Raw genomic sequence first — 12,064 nt, 5'->3', positions numbered from 1 at the left:
CCTGTCTTTGCCTACAGGACTCTCTGTCTTTGAGAAGTTTGTTTGTAATGTATCTTTTTCTTTTTAAGACTTTATTTATTTATTTATTTGAGAGGCAGAGTTATAGAGAGGCAGAGGCAGAGAGAGATCGGTCTTCCATCTGCTGCTTCACTCCCCAAATGGCTACAACAGCTGGAGCTGTGGCGATCCAAAGCCAGGAGCCAGGAGCCTCTTCCACATCTCCCACGTGAGTGCAGGGGCCCAAGGACTTGGGGCATCCTCCACTGCTTTCCCAGGCCACAGCAGAGAGCTGGATTGGAAGTGGAGCAGCCGGGACTTGAACTGGGGACCTCCTCGTGGCTGAGTGCTCCCTGACACCACACTGCATCCTCCTTTTGTGACACCTTAGTCTCAGGTGTTCTGACCATCTCTTTGGCTGTTCTTGGTTTTCTTTGTGCGATCTTGTGTTTCTGCCTGTTTGCTAGGACCCTTCTGTCCATCATCTACTGAATACCTTTATTTTAATGATTCCACTGGCACCTCAAATTGAGTAGCACCAAAATTAAACTAATCTTCCCCATCTCTGCTGTTTCAATGAATAAGAAAATATAAATGAAAGGGCTTCAGAGTTCTTCTGTTTATTGCAGAGGTTATCCTCACCTCCAACATTAGCAGACTATGTAATGTGTAATACCCACATACATGGATCTATTGGTTTGCTGATTTAGTAAGGATTATGTAAGTTTATGTATATCTGGAAAAGATTTCACTTTTGCTTATCAAAGAAATGGAAATTAAAATGAGGCAGAACATTTTTGTCTATTAAATTGACAAATACTTTAAAATTTTTAAATTTAAATTTTAAATTCAGGAGCCAGCACTGTGGCTCACTTGGTTAATCCTCTGCCTGCAGCGCCAGCATCCCATATGGGTGCCAGGTTGTAGTCCTGGTTGCTCCTCTTCCAGTTCAGCTCTCTGCTGTGGCCTGGGAAGGCAGTGGAGGATGGCCCAAGTGCTTGGGCCCTGCACCCGCATGGGGGACCAGGAGGAAGCACCTGGCTCCTGGCTTTGGATTGGCATAGCTCTGGCTGTAGCGGCCATTTGGGGGGTGAACCAACAGAAGGAAGACCTTTCTCTCTGTCTCTCTCTCTCTCACTAACGCTGTCAAATAAATAAATAAATAAAATCATTATTAAAAATAAATAAATTTTAAATTCATGCTGATGAATCTCTAGCAAAATGAACAAACTCAGTCCAATTTTCAGTTGGTTAAACTTTCCTGGATGGCAGTTTGCCCAAGTACAGCCAAGAGCCTTGAGATGCTGACTCAGTAGTTCCCTGTCTAGTAATTCACCCAAAATAACCAGAGGTGATCCTAAGGCCTACTTGTTGTAGTATTTCCATGATGTTGAAAAATAATAAGCCAGGTAAGTAAAAGAAAATCGTGAATTATGGTCCATCTATATGATGCATTATTATGTAACCAGTAAACAGACTGCAAAAGCATCCGTGTGCAAGGGTAACATGAAGAAAATCAGAATTCAAAGCTGCGTTCAGCCATGCTACAGTCATGGGCACACACATGAACACATGCGTGGGCAAACATCAGAAGGAAACAGCTCTCTAGAGTTTTATATGGCAAAACTTGCAAACGGTTTTCTTTATGCTTTCGCATTCTGCTTATTTCTTAGAACAAGTCATAACAAATATTAAGTTTTTTAATAAGAAGACTGTATGTGAATAATAATGCCATTTTCCACTGGGTTAACATAATGGGCACTTGAGTTTCCAAATTTTACAAAGCCCTTTACTGTCCACGGAGCTGTGCCCATTGCAGAGCGTTAGTGCTTCTTGTTTTCAGCTCCAGAATCTTTCGTATGTAAAACTTGGTTGACTTAGCAGAATTAGAGGGTCACTTTGCTAGAATGAAGCAGCCTGCAGGGGAGAATCAGGCCGAGCCCAGCTGACTGTGGGCAGCTCAGCGACCCCGCGGAGCCGCGACTGCTTAACGCACGGCAGTGATCACACTTTCCTCCAAGCACTGTAGTGAGGTTAGGAGGGGACCCGTCTTCAGTGTTCAAACATGACCTCTGGCACGCGGCTCGCACCCAGCATTCCTGGCGGTAGAACGGTCAGTGGCTGTGAAGCAGCCATCGCGTCCTCGTGCGGGGGCAGGGACAGCACTCGGGAAACACGTGGGTCGGTGCTCGGCTGTTGAAGGAGGCGCTGGTCTGCCTTTCAGGTGAAGGGCTTGTCCTCAGACACTCTGCTGCAGCAGCACGGCGACCTGGACGTGGCTCTGGACAGCTGCTACAGCGGGGACACCGTGGTCATCTTCCCGGGAGAGTACCAGGCTGCCAACCTCGCTCTGCTCACCGAGGACATCGTCATACGGGGTTTGCAGCGCGTTCTCTGTGGCTTTCTTGAATCGTTGTGTGTGAGATAAATTGTGTTCTAAATCTGATCCACGTCAGAGTGACATCACAGAAATTACCTACGTGTCTCACACGTGGCATCTGCGCATCGCATTTTCTAGCAGCTCCGTCTGTTTTGCAGAACCATTTTATCTCCACTGCTCTTCACTGTGACTCTAGTAGGAAAAGTCAGGTGCAGGGCTACATTAAACCACACTCAGCATTTTCTCAAAACGGCTGGTTCCCATGTGGCCTACCAAAACAGAAGCAGAAAAGCAGATTCTAAGCATAGTTGTACCTGTCCCTTTAACTTCGCAGCAGAGGTATTCCCGTTGTCTGTCTTGCCACAGGGACAGCGCAGTTGACCCAGACTGCACAGTGTTAGCTTTTTTTTTACTGTCACAAAATATTTGAGGCAGGCAGGTTAAGCTTATCACGGCTCATGATTGTGGAGGTACGAGGTGTCGGGGCCGCGTTTGGCAGAGTCCCAAAGCAGCAGCAAGCGTCACCATGGGGGGGGAGGGGGAGGGCGTGTTGTGTGTCCAGTCTGCGGGCTCCTGCGACAGCACCAGATTCCAGCTCGGGCTCAAAACTAGTCCAGGCACAGCCACTTCCCGAAGGCTCCCTGTGAGCATCCTAACTGGGTTAAGTAGACGCCCACTCAGTGCCGTTTAGAACTTTGGGGTTTAAGTTGTTGCATGAATTTGTGGGCCAGAGCTTATTCAAACAGTAACATTCACTGATCAATTTCAAAATCAAGCAAAATTTTTACTGTATTTTGATGACTGCAGGAAGCAGTGTTCTGCTGAACTGTGTGGGCAAATGATCCAGGGTCTTCAAAAAGTTTATAGAAAGGGGGGAAAATATGCAAGGATTTCAAAACTTTTTGCACCAAATTAATTCAAAATTTCCACAATCTTTTTGAAGTATTCTCATATGTACTTAAAAAAAACTGTAGACTTTTTGATGTTAAATTTGGATAACTGCTTTGAGTACTCCATAGCAAAGCTATGGACATTACGACATTAATCTGAGCTAACTCAGGAGTCTCTGCTTGTCTTTCTGGCTGACGATTACTGAACCGTGGCCTATTTTGTGTATCTCGGACATGACTGTTAATTGTAAGATTGGGAAGTACGAGCATTTATGATGAAAGAACCCATAGGTCCATTCATAACGCAGATCTTCCCATCATGGCAGCAGAATAAAGACGAAATATGACATCATAGTTAGGTATTTACTTGGCTAACAACTGAATAATTACGTCTGTAATTGTTAACGGCAAACGCTGAACGCCCTGCAGGCTAACTGGCCGTGTGTTCTCGTCCCTGTGAGCCAGGAGTTGGCAAGAGAGAAGAAATCCTGATCACTTCCGAGCCTTCTCACGACAGCTTCGTGGTGTCCAAAGCCGACAACGTCAAGCTAATGCATCTGTCTCTGATACAACAAGGCACAGTCGACGGCATCGTGGTGGTGGAGTCTGGCCACCTGACTCTGGAGAACTGTGTGTTAAAATGTGAAGGAACGGGAGTGTGTGTGCTCACGGGGGCCGCCTTGACAGTCACAGACAGCGAGATAACGGGGGCCCAGGTACTGCACCCTGCAGAGCGTAGGGCTTCACGTGACCACAGCAACCCCGAGAGAGCCATGCGACAAGGGGCGACAGCTGACCTTCGAATATTTGATAGAATTACAGTTAAATTTAGCAATGGGTGCACGTCAGGTCAGTGAGTCTCACTGTACATCTAGGAAAGTCAACCGCAGAGCCCAGAGTAAGGAATTGTTAGTTAGTGGTTTTTTTTTTTTTAAGGATTTATTTATTTGGAAGGCAGAGAGAGAAAGAGAGAAAATTAGGATGACTCTTTGACTTACTGGTTCTCTCCCCAAGTGGCTGCAGTAGCTTGGGCTGGGCTGGGCCAGGCCAAAACACCAGGAGCTTGGATCTCCATCCAGGTCTCCCAAGCCCTTGGGCCATCTTCTGCTGCTTTCCCAGGAGCACTAGCGGGGAGCTGGGTGGGAAGAACAGCCGGGCCTCAGCTGGCACTGCAGTGAGAGGCCACTGTCACAGCCGCCCCTTAACTCTGTGCCATGATGCCAGCCACTAGCCGTTTTTTTTTCCTTTTTATTTGTTTGAAAGGCAGAATGAAAGAATCTTCCATCCACTGGTTCACTCCCCAAATGGCCACAACAGCCAAGACTAGGACAGGCTCAAGTCAGGAGCCAGGAGCTTCTTCTGGGTCTCCCACGTGGGTGCAGGGGCCCAAGCACTTGGTCCATCCTCTGCTGCTTTCTCAGACGTATTAGCAGGAAGTTGGATCAGAAGTGGAGCAGTCGGGATTTGAACTGGTGCCCTTATGGGATGCTCATGCTGCAGGCTGTGGCTTTAACCCATTGAGCCACAGCGCCTGCCCCCTTAGCTTTACTTTAAATGTGATTTTTAAAAAAGCTAGAAATCAGGGCCAGCACCATGGCTCACTTGGTTAATCCCACGCCTGCGGTGCCAGCATCCCATATGGGCGCTGGGTTCTAGTCCCGCTGCTCCTCTTCCAGGCCAGCTCTCTGCTGTGGCCCGGGAGTGCAGTGGAGGATGGCCCAAGTGCTTGGGCCCTGCACCCCATGGGAGACCAGGAGAAGCACCTGGCTCCTGGCTTCGGATCGGCGCAGTTCTGGCCATAGCGGCCATTTGGGGGGTGAACCAACGGAAGGAAGACCCTTCTCTCTGTCTCTCTAACTCTAATATAAAAAAGTCTTAAAAATAAAACAAAGTTAGAAATCAGTGTCTGTAACACAGGTCATAGTCAGTTACATGATGGTTGTGAAACACAGGAACAGCTTACTTGCAGGTTCTCACTTGTGGTCAGTTCCGGCAGTGTTCTGAATAACCCAAAGGGCAGCAGTCACGAACGTCCCGAGTGGACTGGAGAACTGAGTGGGAGAGGAGCTTTCTCCACAGGCCTTGGCGTAACTTCCACTACGATGAGGGAACTTACCAGGGACTTGCACGAGGTCATGTTAAACGACCGAACACCGCAGGTGTTTGTACTCTGGAGGTTCGCGTGGGTGGGAGCAGCCGCCGGGGTGTCTGACGAGAGCTGTGTGCGTGTGCCCGTGTCCCCGTGCTCCCGGGGGCAGTCTCCGTGGCCTGCCCACCGTTTCCCTGTGTTCACTCGCAGGGAGCTGGTGTTGAGCTCTACCCCGGGAGCACAGCCATCCTGGAGAGGAACGAGATCCACCACTGTAACAACCTCAGAACCAGCGACAGCTCCAAGAGCACCCTGGGAGGAGTAAACATGAAGGTATTCTCTGGTTTCTGGATGCAGACTTGTTATGAGAATTGTAGACTTGTTATTAAGAATATGAGGAGAAAGGCACTAAAATACGAGTTTCAGGGTTAAATGTCATCGATTCAGAACACAAACATGCAAGAATTAAAACATTAAGTGATGGCTCATGGCCTATAATTTCAACTAAACTCGGGTAAGTAACTTCGAATATGAGAAAGTAGACAGGTGTTGTCCTTATATTCCAGGTCTATCATTGACTAGATCTCTAACATATTTCGGGCAGTAAAGCAAATTAACAGCATCTATTAAAAAACCGTTAAGTCTTTCAAAGTGGTGAGAAAGGACGTAAGCTGATGGAAACATTAATAGCAATAACTTGTAGGTGGGATGCTTCCAATTTCTTTTTTCTTCTGGAGATCCTACCTTAGGGCCCCCTTCCTCACCTTGCGTGGGCAGTGAGTTTATGTCTATGAAGTTTTCCCGGGAACTCCACATTTTAACCTTTGTTGTTTGGAGGTATTTAAACATACTTGTTGATGCGGGAGGCACACATACAGAGGAAGTATGTTCCTTCTACTGGCCCACACCCCCGATGTCCACAATAGCTGGGGCTGGGGCCCAGTAGAACCGAGAAGCCTAGAACTCACGGGTCTCCCACATGCTGGGGGGCACCCAATACATGAGCCATCATCTGCCGCCATTCAGGGTGCGTGTTGTGGGGAGCAATCCGGACTAGACTGAGTTACTGGAATTAAGACTTATTCTATGCATCTGCTCTCCCACTGTGGGGAGCAAACCGGACTAGACTGAGTTACTGGAATTAAGACTTATTCTATGCATCTGCTCTCCCACAATATGGCGCTGGGAGAGAAGTAAACAGCTTCTGCACAGCTGCCTCCAGTTCAACCAATAAACTGTAGGACTTGCTCCTGATTGGAGGAGAGCAGCGTACTCGGCGTGTGATTGGCGGAGGAGGACTATAAAGGAGGAGAGAGACGGCATGCACCAGGAACATCTAAGGGGAACATCTAGCTGAAGGAACACCTGTGCAGCCCCCAAGAAAGCCGGCCGGCGGTGTGCCGCTCCCCTGCGGAAGTGGGGAATGCGGCCAGGGGGAACCGCCCTTCCACGGAGGTGGAAGGGATAGTAGCCAACCCGGGGGGAACCAGCAGCAAACCCGGGGAGGGCCGAGCAGACGAAAGAACAGCGCAGGGTCCTGTGTCGTTCCTCCACGAAGAGGGGGAGCGACATAATGGTGCCGTGACTCGGATAGGAAACCTAACTCGGATAGGAAACCTAGGACGGATAGGAAACTTAGGAGGGAAGAAACGGGAAGAAGCAGGAAAATACCGGAGAGAGAGACTAGCAAAGAGCCTAGGTGCCGGAAGAAGCTATTGAAAGCCTAGGCATAGACTCGGATACGGACTGTGGGGAGTAGCCAGGAGAAATGAGAGGAATATTGTTGGAAGAAAACTTAAGGAAACATACCGGGTAGAGAGAAATGTTAGGGAGGATGAAGCCGCGAGTGCAGGTCAAGCCATCTTGGAATTCTTCAAGTCACCCCGGGGAGCAAGAGGCGAAGATCTGGAACCAGAGGCAGAGACGTGGGCCACCAGGATTCGCCAGGTTAGTCCGGGGAACTTGGACTGAATGCCGGTGGTGGCGGAAACATTCGCGGAAGCCGCGGCGTGCAGAGAGAGCACGGGGCGTTGGCGCGAGGCCGTGGTGCGGGCGCGAAGTGCGTGGAGACCGCGGAGCGTGCGCGCAGAGCCGGGAACCCGCCGGCGGGGCGAGGCGCCGGGAAGCCTCGCAGAGCCGTGAAGCTGCCGCGGGGCGAGGTGCCGAGAAGCAGCCTCGGGGCGAGCGCCGCCGGGAAGCCGCAGGGATAAGAGAAACAGAAGTTTAGAAGTAAAAGTGAGAGAAATAGGAATGCTGGAAGATAGAAGTAAAATGGGAGAAATAGGAATGCCCGGAGATAGAGAAATAGAGAAATAGAAAGGCCTCCCTACAACACTGCACTGTGAGAGCTTGGATTCGGTCTGCCTGATTAAGTGAGGCGATGAGCACGATGAGCACCTGCGGCGGCTAGCAGCTTATGCGCCGCAGGTCACCGAAGACAGGCACGAATTAACATCAGTAAGGCTTCCCCACAATACAATACAATTAGGAGGCTTGGATTTGGTCTGCCTGATTAGGGCGGTAAGCACCGACAGGCAGCTCGACCAGAGTATGAGCTGCAGGTCACCGAAGATAGGCACGAACCAACACTAATAAGTCTCCCCCACAATATGGCAATGAGAAGGCTTGGATTCGGTTTGCCTGATTGTTAGGTTTTGTAAGCCCCTGCAGGCAGAGCAGAGCATGCGCTGCAGGGCACCGAATACAGGCACGCATCAGCGCCTAAAAACCTCCTCACAACATGGCGAAGAGAGGACCCGGATTCGGTTTGCCTGATTGATAGGACTTGTAAGAGCCTGTGGCAACTCTAGCAAGTAGAGCAGAGTGTGTGCCGCGGGACACCGAAGACAGGCGCGTATCAACGCCAAAAAATAAAAAGAAAGGGGGATCTGTGGGGAGCAATCCGGACTAGACTGAGTTACTGGAATTAAGACTTATTCTATGCATCTGCTCTCCCACTGTGGGGAGCAAACCGGACTAGACTGAGTTACTGGAATTAAGACTTATTCTATGCATCTGCTCTCCCACAATATGGCGCTGGGAGAGAAGTAAACAGCTTCCGCACAGCTGCCTCCAGTTCAACCAATAAACTGTAGGACTTGCTACTGATTGGAGGAGAGCAGCGTACTCGGCGTGTGGGCAGCCGAGTTGGGATTGGCGGAGGAGGACTATAAAGGAGGAGAGAGACGGCATTCACCAGGAACATCTATGGGGAACATCTAAGGGAACCTGTGCAGCCCCCGAGAAGAGCCGGCCGGCGGTGTGCCGCTCCCCTGCGGAAGTGGGGAATGCGGCCAGGGGGAACCGCCCTTCCACGGAGGTGGAAGGGATAGTAGCCAACCCGGGGGGAACCAGCAGCAAACCCGGGGAGGGCCGAGCAGATGAAAGAACAGCGCAGGGTCCTGTGTTGCTCCTCCACGAAGAGGGGGAGCGACAGCGTGTTAGCAAGGAGCTGGATCTGAAGCAGAGCCAGGACTCAAATCCAGGGACTCCAGCATGGGACGTGGTTGTCCCAGGTGGTGCCGACAGGTGTCCACGTGAGTGCATTTCTGTGTCCTCAGATTACAAATCAGTTAAGGGCGGGACTTGTATTATACACTACAGGGTGAGTGTTCCGTACCCAAGTGCTTGCAATCAGGATTTCACATTTTTTGGATGTTGGAATATCTGCATACTTGTAATACAACATCTTGGGGATGGGACTCAAATCTTAACACGAACTTCACTTAGGTGTCACATAAACCTTACCCAAACAGCCTGAAGGTACACAATTTGTCAGCTTGTGTGCAGGACATAAAGTACCCTGGGATCTCCAAGTTGCGGCATCACGTCCGCTCTCAAAGCCTCGGATTTTGGAGAACTTAAGGTTTTGGGTAGAAGGATCAGGGACACTCGACCTGTGCTAGCAGACCCTCTCCCCAGCATTTGGACTGGCAATCAGACAAGTTGTTGAAAACAAGTACAAATGGTAAACTGGCGCACCTTGGGGCAACTGTGCAATCTTTTCCTAAATGGTTTTCCCCACTTTGCTGGTTGTTAAGTATTAGCACGCAGCACAATCACTCCCACGGAGACTGGCCGCAAGTTCCTGACTCAGTAGGCCTGGGCTGACGGGGCCGAGCATTTGCTCTAGGAATTGTCCAGGTGATGCTGCCTGCTCTGAGGACCCAGTTCCTGCTGGTCAAGGCATAAGCCAGGCCCGGGAGCGGTGGCATCACCTGGCGTGCTGGGCAGGCAACCTCTGGAGAGCTGCATACCCCTGAAGGTCAGTAAGCATGGCTGTGAATCCAACAGGACCATCCCTGACTTCTTGCAACCCCAGCTTCTCTGCTGCGTGGCAGTCCAGCCACACTGGCTCTCACATGCCCAGGGATTACTAACATGGTTTTGGTTGTAGTAATCCCGCTACTGGGATGCCTTACGCTTATGGCTAAGCGCAGTGGGCCTCCGCTGGTCGGGTGGAGACCTCAGTGTTCAGAAGTCTTTCCCAGGTAAGTGGTGCTCCCCACCCACTCAGGCTACGCTATCTCACCTTATTTTGTTCTCTCTGTTATCAGTTATTACCTGATTTCTTCATGTTTATCATGTTATATTACAGTAGGGGCTATTACTGTATCTCCATGAAGAATGAGTTACTTTTTTAAATTAAAAACTGATAAAAATTAAAACCTCATTTAGTATCTTCTCATTAAGCATTTCTAATTTTTTATATTACAAATTTTATATTACAAATTGCAGTGTGAGGAAAACAGCACTTTTTCAAAACTGAAAGTCTGTTGTTTTAAAGAAACCTGTGCTAAAGTAAGTTCCAGAGTGATTTTTATGTTAATTAGTTGTTTCTTGTTATAGAAATTATTGAAAAACTAATTTCTCAATCTAACAGGTTCTTCCAGCACCCAAACTGAAGATGACTAACAATCATATTTATGGCAACAATGGCTATGGAGTGAGCATTCTGCAGCCCACGGAACAGTTTATTATTGTAGAAGAAGCTCTGAGCAAAGGGGCTGCCTCAGGGGATAACAAAGATGACAACACGCTCTCCAAAGTAATGCAAAACCTGAATCTGGAAATGAACAACAACAAGATAGAAGCAAACTTGAAGGGGGACATCAGAATAGTCACAAGTTAAAGCGTCCAGGTTCACGTTCAAGTCTTCCTCAGAATTTGTTTAATATAGTCTTATATCCCACAGAAGTGGCATTTTACTTAAAATTAAAGCTTAATTAAAATGTTAAAACATTCAAATGCATTCACTGACACATTTTAACATTTCTAAAAGAACAGTTTTTTTGAGATGTAACTCACACCATAACGTACGATTCAATACTCCTCGGCGTATCTGTGTGTGGCACAGCCCTCATCACTATTTAGTTCCAGAAACACGTATGACTGCAAACATTGGTAACACTGACTCCACAAAAGGCATGAGATAAAACTTGTTCCTGCCAATCCCCGCCTCTCTGTGCGGGGCACCAGAACAAGGGAACGGACTGTGCACTGAAAGTGTTAAGTTCGACTGCAAGAAAGAAGTGAGAACAGGGAAGTGAGAAGTGTGGGAATGTGCTTCTCCCGCGGTCAGGAGACGCACAGGAGCACCGCTGAAGGCTGATGGGTGCTCCACGCTCAGTGGTGTTGGGTGTGGGTAGAAACTCAAGCTGCTTGTCTTGTTTTGCCAGCGTACGCGTCCTATTCAGTCACCGCCAGGGGGCGGGGGGCAGGTGTCTGGCGTAGTCAGGCCACTGGGAAGCCTGCATCCCTGACGAGTCTCCGGGTTTTTAGTCTCAGCTCTGCTGCTTCTGAGTTCAGCTTCCTGCTGCTGCACACCTGGGGAGGTCACTGCCGCCCGCATGGCAGACCTGGACCAAGTTCCCGGTCCCCAGATTTGGTCTGGCCCAGCCCGTTTTTTGTGGGCAACTGGGACTGAGCCAGTGGGTGACAGATCTCTTGCCGTTGTATCACCACAGGGTCACAGATGCAGTTCTGTGTAAACCACAGTGGGAGGGACACACGTTTCCTACAAAGCTTTGACTTTCAGACCTCTAGCCAGAACCCCATCACCTGGCTATACCTAACTGCAAAGGCGACTAGGACATGGAAATTTACACTGCTATCCTTTCTCTAAAATAGAGGGTTAATTTTCTTAAAAAAAAAAAAAAAAGTCTTCTTGGGTAGAGGCTGACACTGCGTGGGACGCCATGTCCCACACTGCAATGCTTGGAGTTCTGGCTGCTCCCAATTCCAGCTTCCTGCTGAGGCCCGCACCCTGGCAGGCTCCTGTGGTTGGATCCCTGTCACCCACCTGGAGACCTGGACTGTTCCCAGCTCCTGCTTCAGCCGGGCCCAGCCCTGCCGCTGCAGACACGTGGGGAACAAGCAGCTACTGGGGATCTCTGCCTTTTAAATAAATGGGGGAAAAAGAACTTTTTAAAAAAGCAAGCAGCACACAGGCTCAAATATTTAAACCTTTAACTTTTGTACTTGTTACCTAACTTAGCAAAGCTGGCCCTGATTTGCCAGAGAATCTCGAGGCTGAGGACGGATCAGGTTTCAAGGCGTGCTTATTCCTCACTGCTCCGTCTGTCAGCCCTGCCCGTTAGAGTCCAGGGCAGTTCGTAGGCTTGGCCACCACGCTCGGGGACTGTCCCTGGGGGCCCTCACAGGAACAGCCTATCACGGATTCAACGAATGGAGCTCTCCTCTCCAATC

At 49.4% G+C, this 12,064-nt stretch overlaps 1 protein-coding gene across 1 annotated transcript in view; it reads left to right on the top strand.

Annotated features, from left to right (window-relative positions):
* SHCBP1L (SHC binding and spindle associated 1 like) overlaps window positions 1–10,603 on the top strand; it is a 32,679-nt gene extending 22,076 nt beyond the window's left edge. The window contains exons 7-10 of the mRNA XM_051841417.2: window positions 2,222–2,375; window positions 3,733–3,983; window positions 5,567–5,689; window positions 10,239–10,603. Coding sequence (XP_051697377.2) covers window positions 2,222–2,375; window positions 3,733–3,983; window positions 5,567–5,689; window positions 10,239–10,487 — 777 coding nt within the window. The 3' untranslated portion in view covers window positions 10,488–10,603. The remainder of the gene's footprint in view (window positions 1–2,221; window positions 2,376–3,732; window positions 3,984–5,566; window positions 5,690–10,238) is intronic.
* Window positions 10,604–12,064: the final 1,461 nt, after the last annotated feature.

The sequence above is a fragment of the Oryctolagus cuniculus genome, chromosome 13, assembly GCF_964237555.1.
Source record: "Oryctolagus cuniculus chromosome 13, mOryCun1.1, whole genome shotgun sequence".
Taxonomy (NCBI): domain Eukaryota; kingdom Metazoa; phylum Chordata; class Mammalia; order Lagomorpha; family Leporidae; genus Oryctolagus; species Oryctolagus cuniculus.
Note: the sequence above shows the minus strand (reverse complement) of the source record. Positions and strands in the feature narration are given on the sequence as shown.